The 13,248-nt window shown below is 44.8% G+C and overlaps 2 protein-coding genes across 4 annotated transcripts; one reads left to right on the top strand and one right to left on the bottom strand.

The window, feature by feature from the left end:
- Positions 1–550: 550 nt before the first annotated feature.
- Positions 551–4,995, bottom strand: tubb6 (tubulin, beta 6 class V). The gene is made up of 6 exons (XM_034571749.1): positions 4,747–4,995; positions 3,728–3,836; positions 3,227–3,337; positions 2,690–2,805; positions 1,951–2,079; positions 551–1,876 (listed from the first exon to the last, which is right to left on the bottom strand). The coding sequence occupies exons 1-6, from the start codon at positions 4,801–4,803 to the stop codon at positions 1,058–1,060; spliced, it is 1,341 nt and encodes a 446-aa protein (XP_034427640.1). The 5' UTR covers positions 4,804–4,995; the 3' UTR covers positions 551–1,057.
- Positions 4,996–7,067: 2,072 nt separating this feature from the next.
- On the top strand, positions 7,068–11,309 carry hus1 (HUS1 checkpoint clamp component). Of its 3 annotated transcripts, none has more exons than XM_034571758.1 (8): positions 7,068–7,243; positions 8,614–8,741; positions 8,973–9,149; positions 9,496–9,603; positions 9,883–9,957; positions 10,088–10,187; positions 10,432–10,566; positions 10,877–11,309. In XM_034571758.1, exons 1-8 carry the CDS (start codon positions 7,192–7,194, stop codon positions 10,957–10,959), a joined length of 858 nt encoding a protein of 285 aa, XP_034427649.1. In that variant the 5' UTR covers positions 7,068–7,191; the 3' UTR covers positions 10,960–11,309. The 3 variants fall into 3 exon arrangements, with proteins under 3 accessions (XP_034427649.1, XP_034427648.1, XP_034427650.1); XM_034571757.1 differs by having other exon boundaries at positions 7,070–7,243; positions 10,088–10,192; positions 10,437–10,566; XM_034571759.1 differs by lacking the exon at positions 7,068–7,243 and having other exon boundaries at positions 8,636–8,741; positions 8,859–9,149; positions 10,088–10,192; positions 10,437–10,566.
- The last annotated feature ends 1,939 nt before the right edge of the window (positions 11,310–13,248 follow it).

The following is a 13,248-nucleotide window of genomic DNA, read 5'->3' as shown; positions in this document are numbered from 1 at the left end:
AAGACTCTATTGATACAAAGAATAGGTTTTTTAAATCCTTGTGACCTTGGATTCTCTCAAGGCGTTCCTTAGATAACATATTCATGAGACAAAAGAGAGTTTTATGACCTTGAACTTTAACATTTTATCACCAAAATCTAGTCACTTTTCCCTCGAGTGCAAGAGAACGTTAGTGCCAAGTTTGAAGAAATAACCTCAAGGTATTACAAAGATATCAGGTTCTGAAGAATGGGAGAATCAGATGTCATCAGCAGAGGCATAAAAATAAGATCTGATAAACTTATTGAACCTCAACTATTAAGTTATATCCATCTATTACATGTTCTTTGTGTTGCTTTGTGTTTCTTTGCAGGCTAACATTTCCTAATTTGTGACACAGCTCAGGCGGATGGGTCATTATGTTTGATCATAAAACAACCCATTGGACAAGGATGACGGTTTCCCTGGTTCATCCTGAGGGAACATGAACGTGTGTGAGCATCAGCTCAACGCCCAACGACGTGCAGAACAATCCATGTGTACGAGGAAAGATCAGAAAAAACACACAGTGGACATTTAACGTTTTTATTTCACCGCTCACAACTTCCTCACGTGTACAAAAACACTCAAACAGAACAAAGAGTGTTAGGATTCTGTAAATTATGTGTTGGTATTGAAGAAACAATTATTTTTTCCACTTTAGAGTTTTAGCGTCTTGTGAACCTACGACTCCTGGTTGTGTTTTGTTTAACACACGGTTTTCTTTATAATCCAAAAACTGACCTGATCGACGTAAACAACTATAAAACAACACACGAGCGTTTTCTGATCTGACGCCCCCCTGTGGTCAGAGTGTGACGTTCAGGTGAGAGAATGACGGTGGTTAGTGTGGAGAGAAACTAGCGCTCTCTGTTGGTGGGACTCTAGTAAATAAAAGTCTCTAAGATTTCTGGTCAGAGTTTTGCAGCTGCTGACAATATTATAACTTTTCCCAAAGAAACATTTATCAGTCGTTTGACTGATAAATGTTCGCATTATTCAACCAACCGTTGTTCTCTCAGACCTTTCCCCGTCGCCTTCAGTCGTTGATCTCATCCTCCTCGTCCTCAAAGTTCTCCTCTCCGTCGTTGGCGGTGGCGTCCTGGTACTGCTGGTACTCGGACACCAGGTCGTTCATGTTGCTCTCCGCCTCCGTGAACTCCATCTCGTCCATGCCCTCGCCCGTGAACCAGTGCAGGAAGGCCTTTCGGCGGAACATGGCCGAGAACTGCTCAGAGATCCTCTTGAACAGCTCCTGAATGGCCGTGCTGTTGCCAATGAAGGTGGCGGCCATCTTGAGCCCCCGGGGAGCGATGTCGCAGACAGCCACCTTGACGTTGTTGGGGATCCACTCCACGAAGTAGCTGCTGTTCTTGTTCTGGACGTTCAGCATCTGCTCGTCCACCTCCTTCATGGACATGGGCCCGCGGAAGACAGTGGCGACGGTCAGGTAGCGGCCGTGGCGAGGGTCGCAGGCTGCCATCATGTTCCTGGCATCAAACATCTGCTGGGTGAGCTCGGGAACGGTCAGGGCTCGATACTGCTGGCTGCCCCTCGCCGTCAGAGGAGCGAACCCCGGCATGAAGAAGTGGAGTCGAGGGAAAGGCACCATGTTGACGGCCAGCTTGCGGAGATCCGCGTTGAGCTGTCCGGGGAAACGGAGCGAGGTCGTCACACCGCTCATGGTGGCTGACACCAGATGGTTGAGGTCCCCGTAGGTTGGTGTCGTGAGTTTAAGCGTGCGGAAGCAGATGTCATACAGGGCCTCGTTGTCAATGCAGTAGGTCTCGTCTGTGTTTTCGACCAGCTGGTGGACCGACAGGGTGGCGTTGTAGGGCTCCACAACGGTGTCCGACACCTGACGTGTCAAAAGCAAGATCAGAAATATAACACATGATGGTGGGAAACGGGGGGGAACAGAGGGAGTCGCACCTTAGGGGAGGGCATGACGCTGAAGGTGTTCATGATCCGGTCGGGGTATTCCTCTCGGATCTTGCTGATCAGCAGGGTGCCCATGCCTGAGCCGGTGCCGCCCCCCAGAGAGTGCGTCAGCTGGAAACCCTGCAGACAGAATTTCAACTTTGAGTTTATTTCCGTCATTTGAGACAGATGGAGGGTAAAGTTCAACAGCTTTGACGGCTCTGTCTGTCTGAATGTCAGCAAGTACACAACAACTACTGGACGGATTTCCATGAAACTTAGTGGGAGGCTGTGGTAATCGTCAGGAAAGAACCATTACATCTTGGTGCGGGTCCAGAAAAAGTCAGAGTGTGTGTGATTTGGTGCAGATCTAAATAAAATCTGGATCTAGTGAATTCAATTGGTTTCATAAAGGGACGTTTGGTATGAACTCTACTGAGCAACCTTCTAGATTTGAGATATTTATGTCCTGTTTGTTTGTTTATTTATTCATTAGATATTTTCTAAACACAGGCATCAATGTGACTCTAATTATTAAATGTATCAAAAACGAAGGACTGGGCCGTTGGGGCTGTGGCCAAGTGAAGAGATGGTGATACCTACAGATGAATGAATCAAATTACTAAATGAATGGAGCTTATGATATTATATATAATGTTCCTCAGCCTACGGCGGTGAAATCCAGCCGGGGAGATTATCTCTGCTTCCTATGAGCACACACAAAAAGCTGGAAACCCCTGGCAGTCGTCACCTGGAGACAGTCGCAGTGCTCACACTCCTTCCTCACTACGTCCAGGACCGAGTCCACGAGCTCCGCCCCCTCCGTGTAATGACCTTTGGCCCAGTTGTTCCCCGCACCTGTCTGACCTGTGGACGACCAATCGGCACAGAGAAAATCCGTCAGTGAAATGTAAAACCATCACCACAGCAGATGGGAACATGTGTCGGACTGGTGACCTACTTTCGGCAGCTGACTGTTATTCTGTGTGTGTGTACGAGACGGACTGAGGTCTACAGCCGCTCTGCTTCTTCTTCTACTGTCAGTTTATCAAACAGCTGTGTACAGATTCACTGCTGCTGCGGCTCGGCCATCGCACACAGAGACACTGAACCCCATAAGGCCACCTCTCACAGAGAAAGTGCTGCCCGTAGATGCACTGTGTGAATAAAGGCCACTGTCCACTATCACCAAGAGCCAGGCATTTCCCTCCGGAGGTGGAGGAGACCAAAAACAGCTACATGATATTTGATTGGCTCAGAATCGAATAAAAACCCAGGTGAATGTTACCGAAGATGAAGTTGTCCGGTCTGAAGAGTTGTCCGAAGGCTCCTGAGCGAACACTGTCCATGGTTCCTGGTTCCAGGTCGACCAGCACTGCCCGGGGGACGTATTTATGTGCTGCACACACAGAGAAGACCAGAGCACTGTTGTCAGTCCCGACCCCGTCTAACGAACGCATCAATCAATCAAACAGTCAATCAATCAAACAGTCAATCAATCAAACAGTCAATCAATCAAACAGTCAATCAATCAAACACTATTTGTTTCGCCCACATTCATAAATCAGATCTAAACAAGGTGTGACATCGTCTTCAACAGTTAAATCCACATCATCTAATGTGAGACAAAAAATGGAATCTAATGAAATTTAAAGTAAAGTATTTACATATAGAGGAAGTGAAATATTAAAAGGAGCAGTCAGAGGCTGTTTTTAGTTTTGTGTTGAAAAGACGCTGACTCACAGAGACTCACAGAGACTCACAGAGACTCACAGAGACTCGTACTTACAGGACGCCTCGTTGTAGTAGACGTTGACCCTGTCCAGCTGAAGAGCCGAGTCACCCACGTAGTTTCCCGCAGGGTCGATGCCGTGCTCATCGCTGATCACTTCCCAAAACTGATCGAGTCACAGTAGCAATGAAAGAGCAGAAGAAGAAAAGAGCTTGTTTGATATGAACCAAACATTTTGTCCCAAAGCATCTTTGTCTCGTTGTGGTTGTTCAACCTGCTCGTTGTTTATGTGATGTTTCTATTATGAGTGTGTGTGTGTGTGTGTGTGTGTGTGTGTGTGTGTGTGTGCACCCCCTCTCTCTCTGTGAGTTTATCACCGAGCCACAGCTGCAAATTTCTTCCATCACACTCATCACCGATGAGTTTATTTTTACATCAGTTAAGAACCTGTCTGACTCCAGTTGGTGGAAGTGATTATTCATCATTATTTCCTCCACACACACACACACGCACACACACACACACACACACACACGCACACACACACACACACACACACACACACGCACACGCACACACGCGCACACACGCACACACACGCACACACACACACACACACACACACACAGTACTTTGTGTATTATATTCTGATAATAACAGTATTAATCATCAGGAACAGTCTGAGGTTCAGATGGAAACATTTAGAAAATGTAATTACTCATTTTTGAATAATAATGTTTTGGTGAAACTTCTCTTCAAAAACTTTCAAATGTGAAAATCCAGTTCTGTGAGTTTCACGTGACTTCACATCTGAGAACATCAGCAGGAACTTGACTTCCTTCAAATAGAAACACAACCTGAATCCTCTCTGAGATAATATCCAGTTCACACCTGACTTCATCTGGATCACTGGGTTTTTATACTTTAACAAATGAAATCAATGAACGGTGACACAGGTCTGGATTGTTTCAGTTTTAAATCGAAAACTTATCTCAGCAGTAAAAGATAAAAACACTCTGATCTTTAATTTCCCACAACTGTAGAATCTGAATGTGACGTCAGCGTCGTGCGTGTACCTTGGTCCCAATCTGGTTCCCGCACTGTCCCGCCTGGATGTGCACGATTTCTCTCATCTTGCGGTCTGAGCTCGGGTGAGTTCGGGTCCCAGCTGGAGTCTCTGTCTGTTAAAGGTCTTCACCGCCTCCTCTCATGCGTGGTCACGAGGCCACGCCCCCGGGGGGGGGGGGGGGGGTCACGGAGTCCAGTTCGTGCACGTCAGCACAAAACACGCGTGCTTGGTTTAAATTAAATCTCAACACTGTCACCACATAATACACGTGTGATATCAATACGTTTTATTTATTTACTTTTACTTTAAAAAGAGGATAAACAACTCAAATTAAAATGCAAACAAATACAAACTGAATTCTGACTTTAAATTCTGAAATGTGAGGAAAAGAACTTTGACCTTGGAATTCAATCAACATAGAAAAAAGACACAAAGAGAATAACACAAATTTATTTTGACGATTTCTCTTTTTTTTTTTACAAAACATTTATATTTCACACTTGATCGTCTTCTGTAGTCGACTAAATAGATTTGAATTGTAGCTGCTTCATCATCCGTCTAAACAGGAGTGATTTCATCGATACACAACGGTGACCTCTGACCTCTGACCACTAAAACCTCAAGTGTTCATTGTTTGAAGAGCTGTTCCTGAGAAACTGTTGATTTGTAAAGTTGTGTGTCTGCACTTCGTCATTAAAGAAATCACATATGAGGTTTATAAATAGAGATTTAGTTTTAGATCTATGTCGAAATAAAGAAATCCCTGCTCTGACTTTTCACCATCACTGTTCCTCTTTCCAAGGATTTTCTGTTACTAAGCAACCAACTGCAGAGGAGACAACCTACTTCCTGTTTACATCACATGACCAGTGTGGTGTATGGTCATGTGACGTGTGTGTTTTCAGGTGAGATGGTGCGGATGGAGATTATTTCTGGTTTCTGTGGATGGAGGTCAAACCCCTCCGGTCTGACGCCAGGTGGCTGATTCGCTCTGGAGAAGACCATGTGATGTGGCTGAACGCTCCAGAGCAGCGACTGAGGGGTGAGGTCGTTTTGTCAGGTATCAAACTTGTGACGTCCAGCACAGGTCGACTCACCTGAGGACGTGGTGCACCACAGTAAACCATGTGTAGCGTGTACATCTGGTACAGGGGGGCCTCGATGCTGAGGCAGCACAGGAAGTCTTTAGGCTGCAGCTTGTAGAGGTCAAAGGTCAGTTTAGCGATGATGTTCCTCTTCGGCTGGCGAAAGCTCGACATGATCTGAAACGTACAGGAAACCAAACCTGGATGAGACGCACAGTGTCCTCAGGCCATAAGTCCACTTCACCATGTGAACGAGCTGCCATCTGCTGGAAGACTCAAGAACGTTTAGCACAATCGGATATTTACCGTTGAATACATAAAGACAAACAGGTGAATTAAATTAAACAGGGGAACAGAATGAGGGGGGGCCGTTTGAATTTAAAGAAATAGATAGGACCAAAAGACGACTGTAGACAGACAGCTCCCCTGCTCCCGGTGTCTCTACACAGTTTTGTGAAATCAGTTTTTAAACCAGAACCTGCTCATGATTTCTAAAACCATCAAATCTCTATCAAAGCGTCTCACAGAAAACTCAACTAATCACCTGAGACACACCAGCCCTTTATCCACAGAGACCGTCTGTGATTGGTCACTGGTCTGAGGTGCGAGCCAATAGAATTCAGAGCTGTCTCCACCGCTTTATTGTTATGGACAAATCATGACAACAAAATAAGAGGATGAAGCAGGAGGAGCAGAAAACACTAAAATACATCGTAGTGATGAATTCTACACATTCAGACTCTGCTCCAGATATTTAAGGAGTTTACGGATGAATCCAGGATTGTTCTGTTGTTTCAGACACAGGGAGCTCGGAGAATCAGAGGAAAGATTTTTGATTCGCTGAGCAAATAATAATAATCAAGCTTTATTTCTAACACGCTGCAGAAAAGACAATGAGTCAAAGGTCACCCAGAGAAACTTCACACGCTCATGATCCGTTACTGTTGAACTTTCTTTCTACTGTTTTTCATTTCAGGTTTTTAAATCCATTTTTTGAAGATACGTGTTGACACTTGCTTGTTTGTTTCAATAAGATTACATTTTTTTCAGGAAGTTAATTTTATGGATGTAGAGTTTGGCAAAAATAAATCATACATAAATAATCAGAAATGAGACATAAGTATTCAGAAAAATCATAAACGTTGTTCCCTGGGAGAAATGGATGAAAATGAAAATGAAAAACAAATCGTGTTTTTAAGTGAAATGTGTTTTATTGGGATCGGTAGGAAAGTATTGACATTAGTGTCTTGTTTCCCACGGACCTCTGATCGCACGGACCGAATCCAAACCACCGCGGCAGCGAAGTCTTCCGGCTGAATGTGAACATCTCACCGACTTCACGCGTCGCTTTACGGCCAAAGATCAACATGAAGTTCCGAGGAAAAATCATAGATGTGTCCTGCCTCAACCACTTCACCCGTGAGCCGCTTTACCTGCGGACCTGCTAGCTTAACTAACCTGCTGACCTGCTAGCTTAACTAACCTGCTAGCTTAACTAACCTGCTGACCTGCTAGCTTAACTAACCTGCTAGCTTAACTAACCTGCTGACCTGCTAGCTTAACTAACCTGCTGACCTGCTAGCTTAACTAACCCTGCTAGCTTAACTAACCTGCTGACCTGCTAGCTTAACTAATCTGCTGACCTGCTATCTTAACTAACCCTGCTGACCTGCTAGCTTAACTAACCTGCTGACCTGTTAGCTTAACTAACCCTGCTGACCTGCTAGCTTAACTGTCCCTGCTGACCTGTTAGCTTAACTAACCTGCTGACCTGTTAGCTTAACTAACCCTGCTTACCTGCTAGCTTAACTGTCCCTGCTGACCTGCTAGCTTAACTAACCTGCCGACCTGCTAGCTTAACTAACCCTGCTGACCTGTTAGCTTAACTAACCCTGCTGACCTGCTAGCTTAACTGTCCCTGCTGACCTGCTAGCTTAACTAACCTGCCGACCTGCTAGCTTAACTAACCTGCTGACCTGTTAGCTTAACTAACCCTGCTGACCTGCTAGCTTAACTAACCCTGCTGACCTGCTAGCTTAACTAACCTGCTGACCTGTTAGCTTAACTAACCTGCTGACCTGCTAGCTTAACTAACCTGCTGGCCTGCTAGCATAACTAACCCTGCTGACCTGCTAGCTTAACTGTCCCTGCTGACCTGCTAGCTTAACTAACCTGCTGACCTGCTAGCTTAACTAACCCTGCTGACCTGCTAGCGTAACTGTCCCTGCTGACCTGCTAGCTTAACTAACCCTGCTGACCTGCTAGCGTAACTGTCCCTGCTGACCTGCTAGCTTAACTAACCTGCTGACCTGCTAGCTTAACTAACCCTGCTGACCTGCTAGCTTAACTGACCTGCTAGCTTAACTAACCCTGCTGACCTGCTAGCTTAACTAACCTGCTGACCTGCTAGCTTAACTGTCCCTGCTGACCTGCTAGCTTAACTAACCTGCTGACCTGCTAGCTTAACTAACCCTGCTGACCTACTAGCTTAACTGTCCCTGCTGACCTGCTAGCTTAACTAACCTGCTGACCTGTTAGCTTAGCTGTCCCTGCTGACCTGTTAGCTTAGCTGTCCCTGCTGACCTGTTAGCCTAGCTGCCCCTGCTGACCTGTTAGGTTAACTAACCCTGCTGACCTGCTAGCTTAGCTGTCCCTGCTAACCTGTTAGCTTAGCTGTCCCTGCTGACCTGGTAGCCTAGCTGTCCATGCTGACCTGTTAGCTTAGCTGTCCCTGCTGACCTGCTAGCTTGGTGGACGCTGTCCCTAACTAACCTTTCCCTCCTCACCAGGGGTCGTCACCACCATCTCGAAGCTGACGAAGCTGTGCGTCCTGAGACTGACTCCAGACAACCTGTTCTTCGTTCTGTCTGGGAAAGTGGCCAATGGAGGGGTCAGCATGTGGTGTGAACTGTCACAGGTAAGAGCCCAGTGTGTCATCCATACAACAGACTGTGCTGACCAGGAGTCACTGACCCCACCACCTCCCTGTTACTGCATGGGACATGGACCAAACGAATTCATTGTCTCTGTACAGTAATGGATACGTCTTGTATACAGCCTACGGTCGGTACCTTCAACCACCTGCATGGCTCAGTATCTCCAAGTTCTTTCAGCTCTTCCCGTCTGTGCGTCCTTCCTCCCTCCGCAGGCCAACTTCTTTGATGAGTACCAGATGGAGGGTGTGTCCTCTGAGGACAATGAGATTTGTCTGGAGGTGACTCCAGAGAACCTGTCCAGAGCCCTGAAGACGGTCCAGAACGCCAAGTCCGTCAAGGTGAAACTGACCAAGAAGCACTGCCCCTGCCTCACCATCGCTGCAGAGCTGGTGAGTCTGTGAAAATGAGATGTGGGAGTGGCGACGTGCACCCCCCCCACCCCACCCCCAAACAATGGTGCAAGAAGAAACAGAAGAAAGTCATTTTCTTCCAGGACAATTTGTTGCTGTTTCTCACCACAGACTCTACATCCACACGAAGACTCAGATTCCTTTCTACACTTATCTATGTTTATATCACTATTACTATTGATTCTCTCTTATGTCTTGAATCAACAATCACACATTTTGTTTTACACCGTTATGGTAAAAAGACGATGTGACAGTGATGCAGCAGCAGAGTTATGTTCAGCAGCAGATGAGACATGAGGTGATGTCCTCCCTTTGTTCCGTCCAGCCCACCTTGTCCAGCATCAGTCGAGTCGTCACTCACGACGTCCCGGTCAACGTCATCCCCCGCAGACTCTGGCATGAATTCAAAGAACCAAGCATGCCCGACTTTGATGTAAGTGCAACACACGTCCCAGTATTTAATCAAGCAGCGTGCACATTATACACGTTTATCTTGTAAAGGACACATTTGGTTCAAGTACAGGTCACTTTATATGTGTAACTAAGATTTGTCTGAAGTGTATCTCCCTGAAAATTCAAAAAATGCCTACTGTCTGTCTGTCTGTCTGGAGACGTCTCTGAATGGAACACGATGCTGGTTTAGTTTCAACATAGATTTAAAAATGAGATTATCCTCTGCCTCCAAGGTTAGTTTGTGTGTCTGTCGTTTCAGGTCAGCATCTACCTGCCTCCTCTGAAGACCATGAAGAGCGTCGTGGACCGAATGAAGAACCTCTCCAACTTCCTGGTAGCATCACATTCCTCCAGAGCTGTGTCTGATTTTAAGGGCTGGTACAGTTCCAACATTTTAAAACCAAAAAGCATGAATGTCATCTTAAATAAAGTGTTTAGTTTAGTTGTGTGTGTGTTTGAATCAGGTAATCGAGGCCAACCTGAACGGACAGATGAATCTGAAGATTGAGACCGATCTGGTTTCCGTCACCACACACTTCAAAGACCTGGGGAATCCACCGTGGGGTGAAACTTGTTTTTATTTTATTTTGCGTGAGAGCAAGTCTGGTTCCGACATTCTGACCGATAATAAATCTCTTGAGGGAAATCTTTTTTTTTCCTCCAATACTTTGAATAATAACTTGCTAAAATAATAAGTAACATGATGAAATGCTTCATGGTGAAAGATAAATCTGCTTCAGTATTGAGTTAGCAATCTCTTCCTCCTCCCCTTATCTCCCCCACCCCTCCCTGCTTCCTGTCCCTGCAGGGGACGACGCCTCACAGGACGACAGTGCGTCTCAGAGCAGGGACCCAGAGTCCATGGCTGAGGCCAGAGTGGACATCAGGCGGTTGCAGCAGTTCCTCATGGGACAGCAGGTCAACCCCAGCAAGGCCATGTGCAGTAAGTCCGCTCCTCATCCAGCTGATGAAAGGGATTATTCATATGTCACAATATCAGCATTCTAACGGGAGAAAGGTTGTTTTTTTTTAAAACACCACTTTTATCAGCCCCATCGTTTCTATAGAACCTAGAGAAACCTGTGTGAAGCACATAAAGTCAGGACTGGTGTTGGTTACGTCTGTTTTGTCTCTGCTGTAGAAAGTAAACGTCCCCGAGTCATTTTTCACTTTGATTCTGTTGTACTCAGGTGAAGGATTTCACTCTCTGCTCCATCACTGGTTGAACATTATATTTCTTCTCTTCCTGTCAGATATCGTCTGTCAGAGGGTCGTCCACCTGATTCTGCTGCATGAAGATGTGTCGCTCCAGTATTTCATCCCTGCTGTGGCCTAGACTGCAGAGCTCGAGTTATTTCTGCTCGCTGTGAGTTTGGGGAAATGAAAACTGGGCAGCAAAACAGTTTCAGGAGTTTTTCCCCTCATCCTGTTTCCTGTCGGAGCCCAGGAGGAGACAACAGTCACAACAATGTCAAGAGTTCTACTGTCCCATGTTTCAGTGAGACCTTGCTCCTTTCCAGTCCTCACACTGGACCTCAGGGACACACTGACCTCTGGTGGACAGATGGGAAACACACATGAAGTGGCGTTTGGGGCAGTTGGAATGAACGAGAGCAAAATTTGCACAAACCTTGTTTAAGGAAGTACAGATGTTATATTTTCCATTAAAAATGTTGAAAATCAAAACATATTTTGATTGAAGTTCTTTTTTAACAAACCTTGTGGCTCTTATTTGGTTCTGGTCAGGAAAGATCTCGTTAGCTTTTGGTGCGATCACGTTCTTTAACTTTGTAAAATAGGATATTTTTGTTCCATTTTCTTTGAAGTAAATCTGTCTTACGTAGAGGACTGATATTTACGAGTGTGTGTGGTTTGGGGCAGATTGAACTTGAAGCCCTGTCGGGCCTTGGTGGAGATGTGGGATCTACTGAGACATTCCAGTTCTGGGTGTGAAGTTATGAGTAATGATGCGCTTTTATTTTAAAGTAAAGGCAGAATGAGAAAAGCTGACTTATATAACGCAGCTCCATGTGTCTTGTAGAATCTTTTACTTGAGTTACGAATGAATATTTTAGTTTTTTAATTTTGTACAGGTATGACTGAGTTGTTATTATGCAAATTAAAATGTTAGTTATGAAGACGGTTCATAAAAACAGGAAGAGGACAATGAAACTAAACCTATCTGTTAGTAAAAACTGGGAAAATGCTAAATTTTGGAACATGATTCACAGAGTTGTTGAACCTCTGTATGCTGAGACTCATGGGAAACGTAGTTGAATTGTTTCAGCTGTCAGTCTTGTTCATTTATATAGATTAAATTAGGAAAGTTAGCTAACCTATTGTTAGCAGAACAATGTGACATGTTAGCATTGATGCGGACCTGCAGCTGGTATTTAACAATTTTACTTATTTTATCTGTATTTAAAGATTTAAAGTTAAATATCAACATCTTCTCATTTTAGTCCAATATGTTTAATGGAAAGAGAACTTTTGAACATTATGTAAAAATGAAAAGTGTAGGAAGCCCCCAGCAATATTTCTTATAAAGGTAACTGAGCATTCTAATAAATTAACAAAATAGCTGCCTGAAGTTTAACTCAATAAATAAAGTAAAAATAAATAAAACTAGTAAAACTTTGTACTAAAATTTGAGTTTGGACGATAATTGGTGGAGCCCTAATTCACACCTTGTTCTCTACGAAGATATAAACAATAACATGTTGTGTTTGTGTGTCTCCTCCCCCCCCCCCCTCACAGAGCCACTGTCATGTGATTTCCAGTAAATGCAGAGAAGAGGAGGAAATGAAACTTAAGGTGAAGTCAGACTCCATTTTAACAACACAACGCACTTACCTCCACATGTGGGGAGGGGAGCACTTTACAGAGTCACATTCAGTTTCCATCACACAATGTTCACAATGGGACTTAGAGTCTGTGAGTCTTCAGTCTGAACTCTGCAGAGATCGTAGCTGCAGAGTCTGAACCTCCGCTGCTCTGACTCGGTGTCATGAGTCAAACCAGCTGTTAACTCGTCTCTTCTTCCATTGATCCACATCCAGTTCTCACAGAATGACAGAAAGATGTCTGGGTTCAAGTCTCTGGTTGTGTTGATCCTCAACATGTGGACTCTCACCACAGCAGGTACGTGAAGTCTGATCTTACTCAGAAATCACAGGTTCTGTTTGAACGTAGTACTTTGTACAGGCATGTTGGTTTCCATCAGACGAAGCAGGAAACAGGAGAAATGATTGTGAAGGTTTATAACAACATAGAGAAACACGTGTTCTCACTGAGCTGGAGGTGAAACAGTTCACACCAGATGTTGGGTTCTTTTATTCTTCATCGAAACTTGAGCATCAACAGAACTGAACTGAGTTGTGTTTTTAAAGGTTTTTAAGTGTGTTTGTGTGTCAGTGTGTGTCAGCCATGTAATTTGATAATGCTGTCGTCACACATTTTCTTTGAAGTAAATCTGTCTTACGTAGAGGACTGATATTTACGAGTGTGTGTGGTTTGGGGCAGATTGAACTTGAAGCCCTGTCGGGCCTTGGTGGAGATGTGGGATCTACTGAGACATTCCAGTTCTGGGTGTGAAGTTATGAGTAATGATGCGCTTTTATTTTAA

The sequence above is a fragment of the Hippoglossus hippoglossus genome, chromosome 20, assembly GCF_009819705.1.
Source record: "Hippoglossus hippoglossus isolate fHipHip1 chromosome 20, fHipHip1.pri, whole genome shotgun sequence".
NCBI lineage: Eukaryota > Metazoa > Chordata > Actinopteri > Pleuronectiformes > Pleuronectidae > Hippoglossus > Hippoglossus hippoglossus.
The sequence above is the reverse complement of the archived record's forward strand: the minus strand, read 5'-3'. Positions and strand labels throughout refer to the sequence as shown.